The 16,324-nt window shown below is 34.4% G+C and overlaps 1 protein-coding gene across 7 annotated transcripts in view; it reads right to left on the bottom strand.

Moving 5' to 3' along the window:
- The window catches only part of LOC126893461 (filamin-A), a 510,728-nt gene that overhangs the window by 75,900 nt on the left and 418,504 nt on the right, over positions 1 to 16,324 (bottom strand). The window contains exon 2 of one of the 7 annotated variants that reach the window (XM_050663675.1): positions 1,853 to 2,078. The exons of 5 other annotated variants lie outside the window; for them this stretch is intronic. In XM_050663675.1, the coding sequence (XP_050519632.1) occupies positions 1,853 to 2,075 (223 nt within the window). In that variant the 5' untranslated portion in view covers positions 2,076 to 2,078. Of the gene's footprint in view, positions 1 to 1,852; positions 2,152 to 16,324 lie in introns of all 7 variants that reach the window. One more of the 7 variants, XM_050663677.1, reaches the window with a different exon arrangement.

The raw sequence follows: 16,324 nt of genomic DNA, 5'->3' as shown, positions 1-16,324 counted from the left end.
ATGAATTATCGCTATACAAATTTCTAGCCTTACAGGAAGACCGTTACTCGGAGGGTTCACTAGCTCTTAGACTACTAGGTAAAGCTCCAACGAATTTGATTCCAAAAGGCGCGTTTTCACGGGTCGATCTGGGTTAACGATTTGGATCGTTCGACCATTATTTCGATCTGTGCCGAAAGCAAAATTATTTTTAATAATTTGCAACATGCCAGAGAAAGATGTGGTTTCGATTCAGAGAGCATACCACCAGTCGCTATGAGGAGTCCTTCTTTTTCTTCAAGTGCCGTCTCCCAATGGAAGATTGAATATCATCATGACTATCTTTAGTCGATCTACCGCTGCTCTGAAGAGTTCTATAGAACTGTATTTAAACCATTCGCTTAAATTCTTCAACCAGGACACCCTCCTTCTTCCTTTACTTTTTCCTCCTCTTATCTTTTTCTGTATTATCAGTCTTAGCATGTCATATCGCTGTCCCCTCATTACGTGTCCCAGATATTGTAACTTTCTTATTTTTATTGTGTTTATTATTTCGTATTCTTTGCCCATTTCTCGAAATACTTCCATGTTAGTTTTCTTCTGTGTCCATGCTATTCTAAGCATCCTCCTGTAACACCACATTTCAAAGAACTGTAGTTTATTTATATCTTACTTCAATATCCAGCTTTTAAGTCCATATTGCAGTATTGAAAACACGTAGCATCTCAGAGCACTTACTCTCAATGCTAAACTAAGGGCATTATTGCAGATAATTATCTTTTGCAGATAATTAAAAAATGTCTTTGTTGCAGAGAATTGTTTTCATTTTTACAAACGCATTTCTTGCTATTTCTATCCTGGCTCTTATTTCTGTTGTTTGATCATTATTGTCTGAAATCCAGGTTCACAGGTATTTGTATTTATCGACCTTTTCTATCGGTACACTTCCCAAATGTATGTTTGTTTATATACTTGTTTTCTATGTTATTATCATGTATTTGGTCTTTTTAAATTCATTTTTAGTCCATATTTTTCACAGAAACTGTTTGTTTTGTTTAGAAGTAATTGGAGGTATTCAGCAGAGCTTGCCATAATCACAGTTTCATCAACATCTATTGTAGTTTTAATCGCTCTTTCGTTAATTATTATTCCTTCACTTTGAGATAGTAATTCTTCTTCAAAAATGGCTTCACTAAATACATTAAATAGTAATGGAGACATAATTCTGGACTGGGTTCGTTATTTATTACAATTTGTGCTCTTTGATTCCAGTAAAGGTTTGTTATTATTCGTAAGTTCCTTTTGTCTATGAGGAGTCCAAAAGGATAAAATGCGCATAAGCCAATGGTGGTAGTCTCTGTATCCAAATTGAATCTTTAAATGTCTTTCTTTACTTTCGTTAACTCACAAAATTGAGTAAAAGGAATCAAATTTGTTAGAGTTTTGTTAAGATAGATTGAGGTGCTATGAAATGCATGTTTTCGATTTCTCGCGTCTATTCATTTACCGTCTGTTTGCTTTGCAAAGTAGAGAAAGCATGGATTTAGTCTGTGACCAGAATTGACTTCAAACGCAACAAATATTTGGATATCCGGATATTTGGATTTCGAGCGTTTGTAATAGATGTCGCTGTTTCCTCTATTGTAAAATTTGCTAACCACGACAGAAAGATTTGGTTTCGATACAGAGAGCAGAAAGCACACCACGAGCTGCTCTGAGGAGACCAAAAATATGAAATGTGTATATGCGAATGATGCTGTTCTCTATATCGAAATTAAAGCTTAAACTGTCTTTTTTTTTAAGATAAAATATTTAACAGTAAGCACAGAAGTAAGTACTACATGAAAATGAAACCAGTCTATTTAATGTTTACCTTTATGACACTGGACATAAAATTGGGACAGGAAAGTCAGAGGTTCGAAGTCAACTCCAAATCCCTTTCCTCCCACTGGAACCGATGGTACGTTCCTGAGTACAATAACTTTTTCAGCTTTGTCGTAGATCGAATGGGTCACGGTCTTTAAATAATCATCCACATAAAGTGTAGCTAGTTCTTCCCAAGTTGGTTCTTTTGGGGTGTTTATCCAAGAAAACATTGTCTAAAGACAATTTTTAAGCACATTGGGCTCGAGTACTTTGAAAATTGTTTCGGCTTCAGAATTTTTTTGTGTACTGGTATTTTTTTATAAATTTTATTAAGTATATTTATATTTTAAATATTAGACTTTGCAAAAGGAGAACTTACACCATAAAAAGCTATTATAAGAAAAGAGTAGGAATTGACAAGCTAGGTTAACAACATTTTTGAACATCATGATCATATATACAGTAACCCACATCCTACTAGGAACATTGATATATTACAGTCCTGGACCCTTCACTTGTTGCAATGTTTATTTAGTCTGTTATATCTAGTGACGTTAAGAACGTCAGTAAATGTATAGAAACTGAATAATAACATAGAAAGTTGACAATTAATACATCAGCTGTATTTGACACTTGTCGTCATTTTGTTAAAGTTATAAAACTTTTAAAGTATTGTAATATTCTTGGTGTTAGTATAAAGTTATTTTAAAGCAGAGTAACAATACTATTAATTAATGTATTTGTTGTATGGAAAACAATTATTTTGAATAGTTTATTGACAGTAACATGACAGAGATGAAAGTCACATCTGAGAATGGACCGGATTAGCCCATATGAATAGCAATTAGGTACCTACCCATGTATCTAATAGCGTGGCGGTTACTGTATGTATAATCACACATTATATTATGATCATGATATGATCAATTATAATCCTCCTTTTAACTGCAAATGTACTATCGACAACTGTTTTTGTTAAAGAAACTAGATTTTGTATCAATACGGTTCTGAAACTACATATTTTCTTGTAGAATATTTTTATATATTTTATATAAAAATATTCCATATTATAAATATAGAAAATGTTTTAATGAATATTTTATATATGGGAATAAACCACAATGAATTATGATAAAAAAATACATTTTATTGGATGCTTCGATTTCCAATTCAGATTTCGGTGTGGTAACCTTTAAGTAATAATATTGTGGTGTGTATCATAGGTACCTAACGAATAACTTGGAAAACACAATAAATTATCAAAATCATTACACTTAGTACTTTAATTATAGTAAAATTTATGTTTAAAATGCAATTATAAATAATTTTATTCTTTTTCTAACCTATAATATAAATTTATTGAAAAGACGTAAAACTTTCAAAAAAATAATTAATTTCTATAGCCGGCCATACACTGATCTTGTTAGATTGATGTAGAAATAAAATATTGCAAATTAAAACAATGTATTACATATATTATCAATTAATTTTATGTCTGAAGGTAATTACAATATGTGCGAATTAATTAAAAAACCAATAAAGTTAAAGGATAGTGAGTAACTTACACAAAAATATAGAACATTATAAAATGTAAGTAAGAACCACTAAGGCAAAACAGTAATCAAGAAAAAAAACTGCCTGGAAGAAATACAACACAACAGTCATAGAAAGCGATAAGAAGGAATATATTACAAAGGGAATCAGCAAAAAGAGCAGTCAAAATGGCAAAAAGGGAAAGCTATAAAATTTGGAGGTGCCTTTAACGAAAGATAAAACATAAATACGAGACAATTTTGGGCTCACATAAAGAGATTAAATGGCAACAAAGGAAAATAAATACAAAAGCAGAGTAATAAAATACAAAAACAATCAATTAAAATCGAAGAAAATAGAAATATTAGAAACTTGGAAAGAAAATTATACAGAAATATTTGAGGGCGAACTGGCAGAAGAATACTTAGAGGAAGAAGATGTAGTGGAAAGCTTACTGGAGATAACAAGAGAGAAAATAAACGAAACCGTAAATAGAATCAAAGCAGAAAAGTAGGACAAAATTGAGCCAGAAAGGAGTCATAAAAATATGGGAATGTCTGGAGCAACTAGAGTTGCCTACAACTTTAATTACACTTATAGAAAATACATACAGACAGTTAGAAGAAAAGTACAAGTGGGAGGCCAAAAATCCAACTAATTCAAAATTAGCAAAGGAATAAAACAGGAAGATGGTTTAAGCCCAGTTGTTCGTCATAATGGACAGGATTATAAAGAACTTTAAAATTAAAAAACGCCCTAATACAATAATTGGAGGCAGGCACTTGGAACCAGTAAAATTACAGAGTTTACTCTACGCAAATGATATTGTAATGGTAGCGAACAAAACAAAAATAAAATGCAAAAGCTGGTGAATTCGTGGACTGAAGAAATACTAAAAATGAAAATGGAGGTGAATATAAATAAAACAAAAACGATGATAGTTAATCGAAAGGTAGATAACAACAGTAAAGAGATATATGTAATGGAACAATAGAAAAAATAACATAGTACGAATATCTGGACACCATTGGGGCTGATGATGATAAAATAAACGAGGAAATAACAAATAAAAGAAATACATAATAAGATTATACTGCACAATTAATAAAAGAATACTGGTACACAATTAAACTTAAAAAGTTTCTTTGTTGTCGGAATGTAAGATTAGAACTACGCCTAAGGATGCTTCGATGTTACGTGTTCTCTACTATTCTTTATGGCTTGGAAGCGTGAACATTGAAACAACTCCATTTGAAAGTTGGCCGCCTTTGAATTTTGGTGTTACACAAGAATCCTACGAATATCATGGATTCAAAGAATGTCAAACGTGGAAGTAACTAGAAGGATAGGAAATCAACCGGAAATAATACTAACTATCAAAAAACGAAAACTTGTGTACTTGGGACATGTGATGAGAGGGCAAAAATACTTATTATTACAGCTTATTATGCAAGGCAAAATCCGAGGAAAGCGAAATGTGGGAAGACGAAGAACATCCTGGCTTAAGAACTTACGGGAATGGTACGAATGAAGTAGTTCAGAGCTATTTAGCGCGGCAGTCAACAGGGTCCGCATTGCCATGATGATTTCCAACCTTCAATAGAAGATGAAACTTAAAGAAGAAGAAGAGACACAAAGATGTAAAAGTGGAAGCCAAGAGAAAAATTAACAATAAGACACAATACAACAGTACCAATAACAACATTCGCAAGCGAAAATTGGAAAATCCAGAAACATCATGAATAAAAAATCATCGCAATCGAAATGAAAGATTTGAGAAAAATGTGAGTAAAGACAAAAAAGGACACGATAAGAAATAAGATATCAGACAAATGACAAAGTAGAAACTTATTAGTGAGTACAATAAACAGAAGAAAATGAATATACTGGTTCGGACACATTAGAATTGGGAAGTAGAAGAAAAGGAGAAGGGAAAGACCCAGAAGGCAATGGATATGTCAGATCGAAGAAATAGTAAGGAATACAGGGAAAACTATTGAAGAATTAAAGACGATGATTAAAAATATAAATGCATGGACAAATGGGTCAAGGAAGAAACGGAATCCCAATCCCACGCCTAAGACGGCAAATTAATATGAGAAGAAGAAAATAAATTCACATTTTTCCAATTATTAGGTTACTAAAAGTAAAAGATATTTTAAAAAGAATAAAGCCATCGACCTAATGCATTTTTTTAACGTAAAAAAATGTTTTTGTGTGAAGAGATTCACTTTTTGGCTCCGCTTCTCAATGTTGTACTTTAAAAAACAAGCTTTCGCATATTTCAACTGCGAATATTTATCTACAAAAAGAATGGCTGTGAATGTTTAACTTATTTATGATAAACACGGTTTAAAAATATTTATACTTATTAATATCAACGATCATTTCTCTAATGCTTCTTATTGGCAGTGCTGAAAGATTTATGACATTGTTGAGTGAAATGGAAATTCACATGAGATGCTTTAGATAAACTGTTAAGTAGTAGTAGAATAAATAAATACTATTCAAGATGGAATTATTTTATCTATTTTTTATTACCTTAAGATTTGTATAATAGTTTTTCCATCAATTCGTATAGAGTAAATGTAAATATGATATGCCTTTTCTTCTTCTTCTTCTTCTTCTTCTTCTTCTTCTTCTTCTTCTTCTTCTTCTTCTTTTATGTAGGCAGTACTGCCTGTTTTTCTTCAACGGTGCCTTTCATTCTGCCCCTAAGTTGTCATTCCATCTTTTCCTTGGGCGTCCTATACTTCTCCTGCCTAACGGTGACTTGTTCCTGGCTATTCTTATTATCCTTGATTCAGACATCCTGCTTATGTGCTCATTCCACTCTTCTTTTCTGTTCTTTACCCAGGTATTTATAATGTCTACCCCACATATGCGTCTAATTTCCTCACTTCTTACCCTATCCTGTAGTCCTTTTCCAGCAATCCTTCTTAAGATCTTCATTTCGTTGGTTTCCAGATGTCTTCGTGTTTTGCTTGTACCTGGTCTTGTTTCGGCCGTGTAAGTCATAACTGGCCTAATAACTGACTTATATTCGGGCCTTTGTTTCCAATCTTAAGTGTTTTTTCCAAATTGTGTCGTTTAGGCATGCGGCCGTTCTACTGGCTTTAATTATTTGGTCTTTTACCTCTTCTTCGATATTGTTGTCGGCTGATAGATTAGTTCCCAGATATTTGAAAGTCATTACTTGTTGTATAATTTGATTGTCTAACTCCAATTTGCATCTTATTGGTTCTTTGGCAATTACTAACCTTTTTGTTTTTTGGGCTGATATTTTCATATTCATTTCTTTTGCGTTAATGTTGAACTCGTGCAATAATCTTCGTAGGTAGTCTTCGCACTCTGGTACTAACACGGTGTCATCAGCGTAACAGAGTATTTTTATCTCTCTATTGCCCATTTTTTACCCTCTTTTTTTTCTTCACTTGTTTTATTATTGCATCCATGATTATGTTAAATAGTAGAGGGCTTAGTGAATCTCCTTGCCTGATTCCTGTGTTTGTTTCTATGGGTTCCCTTATTATTCCATTGACTTCATTTCTATTTTATTTCTTACATATATGTTTCCTATCAGTTTTATGATATCCTGTGGTAAATTTTTGTCATATAGTAGGTGTATCACATATTTTAATTGGATATTCTATTCTATCAAACGCTTTCTCTAGGTCTATGAAACAGAAAACGGCTGGTTTGTTATATTCTATTGATTTCTCCGCTATTTGCCTTATCACAAAAACTGCATCGTTACATGATCTTCCACTTCTAAATCCTTGTTATTCATCCGATATATTTATGCACGCCATTATTTTCTCCATAAGTATTTTTGTTGTGAGTTTCAGTATAGTGCTCAGTAAATTTATCCCTCTATAGTTACTTGGGTCTGCCCTATCACCTTTCTTAAATAATGCTATCATTTGAGTGGTTCTCCATTCCTCTGGAATTCTTCCTGCATTTATTATTTTACTTATAAGGATATTCAGTTCTTTGTGAAGTCTTATCTCCTCCGTATTTTAAAAGTTCATTAGCTATTCCATCTTTCCCAGGAGCTTTTCGATTTTTCATCTTTTTTAAGGCGTTCTTTATATCTTCCTCTTTAATTTCTGTTTTCTCATCCGATTCTAATCCTGGTGTTTCCAGTTCTTTGTGATTAGCTGTTTGATAGAGGTTTTTTAGGTAAGTTGTCCATGTATTTGTATCAATATGTTTTACTTCTATCAATTCCCTCATGTCGGCTCTTTGACCTCTTATTATTTTCCACATTTCCTTTTGCATCCCATAAAAGTCGTGCTCCATCTCTTTTGAAAATGCTTCCCAATGTTCTGTTTTCTTCCTCCTTACTATTGAGTTTAATTCATTTCGTACTCTTTTATATTCTTCATATGTTTGTCTCGTTCTTTTGGACTTGTATTCTAGGTAGATTTTCTTTTTTTCTTGGCATTTTATTTTTATTTCTTCACATAACCATGGAGTTCTCCTTTTATTTCGTATATGTTTACTTATCTTACGTTCTCCAAGTGCTTCCGTTGCTGCCATTTTGATATTATCTCTGATCTTCCTCCAACTTTCTTCTATGTATTCATCCGGTGTAATGTAGTTTTCATTCAGTACTTTTTGCAGTCTTTTCTGGTATAGATCTCGTGTTGACAAGTCTCGTAGCTGTTCTACCTTTATTCTTGTCTCACATTAAACAGGGTCTTCTTTCCTGTTTCTTGGTAGCTCTATTCTGATTTTTCCAAGTACTAGGTTGTGATCGCTTCCAATATTAGCTGCACTTAAACATCGTATGTCTAGTACTTGAGAGTGGTGGATGTTTCTGTTTGTCAATATAGAATCAATAACGGATCTGTGTCCTCTTGTATTTTGGAATGTATATTTTTTTGATCTTTGTGTCTGAAGAACGTATTGTTTATTCGAAATTCGTTCTGAGAGCAAAAGTTAATAAATAGTTCTCCATTTTCATTTTTGTTGTCTTCATTGAATCGTTGCTTTATTCCTGGTAAAATTATATTACCGACTCTTGCGTTCATGTCTCCTAAAATGTATGTTATCTCATTGGCTGGTATTTCGTCGACTGTTTTGTTGAAGCTCGTTATAAAAGTGGAGGTTGTCGACTTCAGGTTTACAGTTTTCTGGGCTATAAACTCCTTTCCGCTATATGCCTTTTCAATCAACTAATTATCTTTTTAATGTCGTTCTCAAGAAAACTTTGAAATGCTTTAATTACTGCATTTAGATACTACTTAATGGTCATCTACTAAAAAAAGTTTAGCAGATGAACAACTGGGTTTTCGTACTGGAACATCAGCATTCTTGTTCTGATTAACTTGAAGAAAGCATTTGACAGAGTAAGACTTAAAGATGTAACCACTCTTGCGTATAATAGAGAAGTCCTCCCAGATATCATAAAAACATTGAAAACATTTACCAAAACAACAAACTGAAAGACAGAATAGAATAGATGGACAACTCACAGAACCTATACACATAGATAGCGGAATAAGACAAAGGAACTCATCAGTGATCAGGACTCAGGGGTGTCAACAAAGGAAGAGGATACAAAATGGGAAACAAAGAAGTAAGAATACTCTGTTCTGTTTTCTGACCAACTCTTTTATCTGGAAATCATGGTGAACACCACACATATAATATCGGAAGAGGTAAACCAAAGAATAACTTTCCCAAAATGACGTGAGTATGGATTAACTCAGATAAAAACAGACTATTAATTCACTTAAACAAAAATTTCTTAGGGCACTCGTGGGAGTGCCGACAGAAGTGAAAACTTCTTGCGAATCAAGCGCCTTCGTGTACACACTCTATCACTCTTCTAAGCTTTATAACTTCGGTCGAATTTATACACAATTCAACTTATAGTATATAAATTACTAATATCTAGCCGTAGCGGTGACGATGATCGCGAGCTCAATGGTTTTTACCCAATCCAAAAAGAAGTGCTATACCTATATATATACGCGTGCGTATACGTCCTATGCTATTTATGTATACATACACATAATATATATATATATATATATATATATATATATATATATATATATATATATATATATGTACGTACAAAATTTATTTCGGCGAAGTGATGACGGTCGCAAATTCAAAGTTTTTCCCCATCCAAAAAGTGCACAACATCCCTAAAGAAGTTTTCACTTCAAAAATTTATTTCGCCGGAGCCTTGACGGTCCCTAATTTAATACTTTTTCCCCAACCAAAAAGTGCACAACGTCCCTAAAGAAGTTTTCACTTCAAAAATTTATCTCGCCGAAGCGATGACCGTCGCTAATTTAATACTTTTTCCCCATCCAAAAAGTGCACAACGTCCCTAAAGAAGTTTTCACTTCAAAAAATAGGATGAATAAATGCGAATGATGATGGCATCGCTGATATAACTGTGAACTATATGTAAAAAGAAATACCTCAGGTGAAAGATATACCTAGTCACAGCAATAAAAATTAGACGCATTCAGTGGGTAGGACATCTAGCCAGAGCAAGAGAAAGCTACCCTACATAGCGACTATTTCGATTGGCGAAACCCGAGAGAACTACACGAAGAGGTAGATTAAGGTTCAGATCATGGAACGGTGTAGATCAGGATAATTTGAAGGTTTGTGTTCTCAACTGGCATTAAGTTGCAATGAACAAAATGGAATGGAGGAATGAGTTTAGGAAGGTAGAGAGTCAACTTGAGTCGTAGCACCAAAGATGATTTGTTTTTTAAGAAATTTGTTATATATTTCAAGAAACTTAACAGACAATAAAGTAAGAATAAAAACGAACCAATGACTGACCACAAAATTAAGCGTATCGGCAGGAATCAGTAATATAAAGCGTCAATGAAACCAACATTGGTAGAAAACTGGAAACCGACCTTTGAATCTCCTATGCTATGTGGATGATTCAATAATCACTGCAGAAAATGAAGATGACTTCAAATGCCTACTTTACAGATTCAAAATAACGGTAAATAAGTTAAACATGTTAATATCCCACGAAAAGAGCCAGTCAATGATTATAGCCAAGAGCCCATAAACTAATCATTAACGAAAATATAATAAAACAAGTCACGCATTTCAACTATCTTGAAATATATGTAGATATATTTTTTAAATTTTATTACAATTAAAATAAGAAAATTGTAGTACCTGAGTCATGTCATGAGAGGTGAGAGATATGAGTTGCTGCAGATCATTATACAGGGAAAGATACTAGGCAGATGAAACATAGGCCGATACGTATATTCTGGCTAAGCAATTTGAGACAATGGTATAATATTAAAAGTGTTTAGAGCAGCAGTATCAAAGGTGGTAGTCGTAATGGTAGCCAACCTTCTTAAAAGAGACGGCATTTAAAGGAGAAGATGATAGACCTATTGCAGAAGAAGTATAAAAAACAAGTCAAGGCAGCCAGAATATCGGGATACTTGAGAGATCTACAGAGGAATAAATAATAGGAGCGTAGAGAGCAAACTATCTGCTTTTCGCAATTCTAACATACGCACCAATACAGAAGATCACTTATAAGCAACAATACAGAAGATCATGCTAAAAGAGCTTAAACAAGAATCTGTGAAAGTCGGTTTAAAAATGAATTTAAATAAAACAAAAGTGATGACAAATCAAGATATCACAATCGACTTAGATAGAAGTGAGATCGAAAGTGTCGAATAGTTTATATACCTAGGTCACACGATCAAGCTAGGCAAACAGAATCAAACGGCAGAGATAACTAGAAGACTCCGAATGACTTGGACAGCAGTAGAAAGACTCAGTGATGTGTTGAAAAACAAAAAATACCAATAAATCTAAAGAAAAGGGTATTCAACAGTTTTATTCTACCAGTTATGACTTATGGAATGGAGACCATGACACTTTACAGAGATATCACCCAATAGATTGAGAACGACACAGAGGGTGATCGAACGAGCTATGTTAGGAGTATTTTTGAGGGAACATATACGAAATGAGGAAGTGCGAAGAAGGACGAAGGTGGAAGATGTAATTGGAAGAATTGCGCAAATGAAATGGAACTGGGTAGGACACGTCGCACGGCAAAACAACGACAGGTGAACGAGAAACATTGTACATTGGAGACCACGCGAGCACAGTCGTAGTAGGGGAAGACCACAAAAACGATGGCTAGACGACATCAAAGCAAAAATGGGAAGAAACTGGCACCAAATAGCACAAAAAAGAGAAGAGTGGAGAACTCATGGGGAGGCCTTTGTCCAGGAGTGGATGCAAACAGGCTGAAGAAAAAGAAGAGAGAAAAACATACGCACCGGACACAAACGCTGAAACGTCACTTATAAAAGATTGATGAAAACTACAGAAAGCACGATGCCGCAAATGAAGATATTATGTCGACAAGAAAAATTGCAAAATTGGAAAAAACACTTACACCCCATACAAAAAGACAAATAGGAAGACCCCGAAGAAATGGATGACGATCTGGGACGATAGAACAAACAAGAGTATGTCCTACAAGAAGAAGAAGAAGAAGAAGACGAAGCATTTAGATTTGTGTGAATTTAAAATAAGTTCTGCTTCACGTGCCATATCAGAAATATCCGACGTTGGCGATCACCATTGCGAAGGCTTCTAGATCTTTTGCAAGATGAAATAATTGTCCTGGATCTTGCTTTCTTCCTACACTTCTACGGCACTCAATTTTGCCTTTAAGGGTCAGCTGTAGTATTAGCCTAGTCGCAATATAGGGGGTCCCGTGGGCACTTTTAGGTCGCCGCGATTTGATGGTGGTATTATAGGTTTCTTGGGTCTCTGAATTCAATGGAAGTGGTCTGGAAGCCCAAATGTGGTGCGTTTAACTGTTATTAACAAATTATGGTAAAATTAGGTGTTTTTCAGGAATTATTAGAAGCCCTGTAAATAAATTGACAGTGTTAAGGTCTTCTCTGGTGTATTTTTGTTCGCTGAATCGAATGCGACTAGTCGCGATTACTCAAAATGTGTTCTTATTTTGTTAATAACAAAATAATTGTTTATTTGCCGAAAAGCTCGAAATGCGTTATCTACTGCAAATTTGTAGTCTTTTTTATAGTATTTTTATACGCAAAATCGATTGTCACTAGTCGTGATAGCTTAAACCACGTTCAGACTTTGTTATTAATAAATTATTGCAAAAATAATGGTTTATACTACGTTTACTCACGGTTTTTGCTCTAAATTTTAAAAAACCACCTGGAATGACATGAAATTTGGCATGCACGTAGCTAACATGTCAAACAAAACAAGTGATATTGTGCCGATGTGTGCTTTTACCCTGGGGGTGAGTTTCACCCCGTTTCGGGAGTGAAATAAGAAACCTTTAAAATAAGTCCGGAATTGGATAAACTGATTAATTCTAAACAACTTTGGTTTTATACAGTTTTTTCACCAAGTCAATACTTTTCGAGTTATTTTCGAGTGAATATGTTCATTTTTCTACAAAAAAAAAAAACAAAAATAACTCGAAAAGTATTGACTTAGTGAAAAAACTGTATAGAACAAAAGTTGCTTAGAATTAATCAGTTTATCCACTTCCGGACTTATTTTAAAGGTTTCTTTTTTCACTCCCGAAAAGGAGTGAAGCTCACCCCCAGGGTAAAAGCAGACATTGGCACAATATCACTTGTTTTGTTTGACATGTTAGCTACGTGTATGCCAAATTATTATTATTATTATTATTATACATAAGCAAGGGCAGAGAGACAAGTCCCTATTATGCCCAAAAACAAAGAAATTACATAACTAACCTACTAGTAGATACAATATAAAACAAAAAAAAAAGATATAATTTTTGTTTATATAAAAAAAATAAAATAGTTCAGCTATAATAAGAAACGGTCAAGTCTGTTTTTAAACGTGTTAGTAGAGGGGGCCGTGACAATGTTATCACTAAGGTTATTCCAACTCTCGAACACTCTATTTGGTAGGAAGTTCTGCCTTGATCTCGTAGAAAAGTTCTCTTTTTTAAGTTTGAACTGGTGAACTCTGAGGCGTTCATCTTGGTTTATAGTAAACATTTCGTCGAGATTTCCGAAACTGAATTTTAATATTTTAAAAGTGGTTATTAAGTCTCCACGTTGTCGACGAAGTTCGAAGGAAGTTAGATTGGCCATACTAAGTCTCTCTGCATAGGAGGGTCTTCTCAGTCCCAATGGAATTCGAGTTGCTTTTCTTTGGACGTTTTCCAACAATGTTTTGTCTCGAACCAAATCAGGATGCCACGTTGGACCAGCGTATTCAAGAATCGGTCTTACGTAAATAGTGTAAAGTTTACAGAATGACTGCATTGAAACTCTCGCAAAACACCTCCGAATAAGATATAGTCTGGAGTTCGCACGTTTACAAATAGAAGTAATGTGGTCGGACCACGTTAGACTGCTGTTTACGATAACACCAAGGTCGTTATACGAGAATACTGAATCTAATGGTCGCCCGTTAACAAAATACGGCACAAGTGGGTTATTTTTACCAATTCTAAGCACTACACATTTTTCCGCGTTTAAGGGTAGTAACCATTGGGAACACCAAGTAAAGATAGAGTCCAAGTCCCTTTGGAGGGTTAACTGGTTTGTCATAGGATTGGCATATATTTTTGTGTCATCAGCATAGAACGATATTTTACTGGAAACATAATAAGGAACATCGCTGGTATAAACCGTAAAAAGCAGAGGTCCGAGGACAGAACCCTGAGGCACTCCATTTTCCACTAACCTGTCCTGTGAGAAAGATTCGCCAACTCTAACTTTGTAATGTCGATCTGTCAGGAAATCATCTATCCAACGAAGTAAAGTACCGCGAACTCCGAAATGTTCTAGCTTATGTAGAAGTCTGCGCTTAGGGACACGGTCAAAGGCTTTAGAGAAGTCTAGATAAACAACGTCGACCGGCTGCGAACTGTTAAGGGATAGCGTCCAGTGGTTAACACAATGTAGGAGATTGGTTAGAGTAGAGCGGCCAGACACAAATCCATGTTGTTGTGTTGGAATGACATGTTCCTGGAGAAGGAATTTAGTCATCTCCTCGGAAATAATGGCTTCCATGACCTTACCAACTACTGACAGTAAGCTAATCGGACGATAATTGTTGGGATCGAGTTTGTTGCCTTTTTTAAAAATAGGGGTGACGGATGCCAATTTCCAACTAGGGGGTAAGGAATTATGGGTAAAAGAAGTCTGCATAATTAACGTTAAAGGTATTGCAAGCGTGTTTGCGCATCTTTTTAACATTTTTGGTGTTAAACCATCTAAACCAGGTGAAGCGACTGTGCGAAGTTTCATTAAATGTTGTTTGACATGATCCACTGTAAACTCGACTTGCTCTAAGGATGCGCCGACACGGTTACACCTAATAGGAGGTAGATTGCCATCATTCGATTCTTTAGTAAAAACCTGTGAAAATGCTAAGGAGAGGGTTTCGGAAGAATCTGTGTCAGAAGAGCATAAAGTCTGATTAGGTTTTTGTAGTAAAGGTATGGACACTTTAGATGTCAATGAGGATCTTATATATTTGTAAACTTTTTTAATGTTACCGCTTTCAATAACACTTGTTTCAAAATTACGTCTTAAAGTTTTTAGAAATGTTTGTAAGTTATTTGAAAATCTGCGGTGGTTTTGAAAATCGCTGTAAAGCCCGGTCTGTTTAAATTTCCGCCAGAGATGTCGTTTGTGATTAATTTTTTCTGTTGCCGTTTGATTAATCCACGGTTTAAGATTGTTTTTATAAGTCTTACGGATGGTAGTATTTTTAGAAATTATATTGTGGACGGTATCGAGAAATGCAGTCCACATTGATGAAGGGTCGTTTAAGTCAGCAAAAAACAAATTCCAGTTGATTTGAGAGAATTCAGCGTCGACTTCAGAAAAATCTGTTGTGGTGTATGTTACAATATTATTTTTGCGGGGTAGAATTTGATTGAATTGGATGTGAGCTAGGGATGGCGGTTTTTGACAAAACACCGGTTTTCGGTTATACCGGTTTTTTTTGCTTACGGTTTAACCTGGCGGTTATAACCGGCCAAACAAACCGGTTTTTGGAAAAACCGGTTTTCGGTTTTTTTAATCCAATAGGTTACAAAGTTACATTTACAATACACTTTAGTTTGCGATACTCCATTCGACTAGATATCAATATGATCAAAATTAGTACTATCGAAAGAACATGTATTACTTTTAACACGTTTGTACCTATATTTGTAGAATAGGTAAATACATTTTAACTCATTTAATACTTCCTGTATGAGTGTATCGTTTTGAAAACGTAGCGAAATTCTTGGAGATTCGTATTCGTAATCAGTAATTCGATATTCATAGTCAGAGCATTATTTTTGGTAATCAGAAAAAGTCATTCACCCACTTTCAATGTCAAGAGTTAAGTGTGAAAAATAGATGATGTTTGCGTCTAATCCAACCAGATCACTTCTTATGTAAATATTATGATTACAAATACCTTTTCAAGGAAATATTATAATAAAACTTAATAATTCTTTCTGGCTAATGTGAGATTGCACTTTCAGTTTGCTTCTGTATTTTATAAAATAAAATAAAATTTGAATTATGATTATGTTTGGAATAATTACTTGAGAATAATAATTATGATTGGGATCCGAAATAATACCTAACCTAATCCTAATCACCGTAAAAACCTAATAACCGGTTTTTACTTTAAAAAACCGATTATAACCGGGACAAAAAAACAACCGGAAAAACCGGTTATTGCGAAGTAAAAAAACCGGTTTTAGGTTTAAACCGGTAGGTTTTTCCCATCCCTAATGTGAGCCGTTATAACTGCATGATCTGACTTTCCTATAGGAGAGCTGATTTCGAGAGATGAAATCAGCTGTTCGTCGTTAATAAGCACCAGATCTAAAGTAGATGGTTGGTTATTAGTTCTAAATCTGGTAGGTTCTGTAATGAGC

Source organism: Diabrotica virgifera, chromosome 10, assembly GCF_917563875.1.
Source record: "Diabrotica virgifera virgifera chromosome 10, PGI_DIABVI_V3a".
Classification (NCBI taxonomy): Eukaryota; Metazoa; Arthropoda; class Insecta; order Coleoptera; family Chrysomelidae; genus Diabrotica; species Diabrotica virgifera.
The sequence above is the reverse complement of the archived record's forward strand: the minus strand, read 5'-3'. Positions and strand labels throughout refer to the sequence as shown.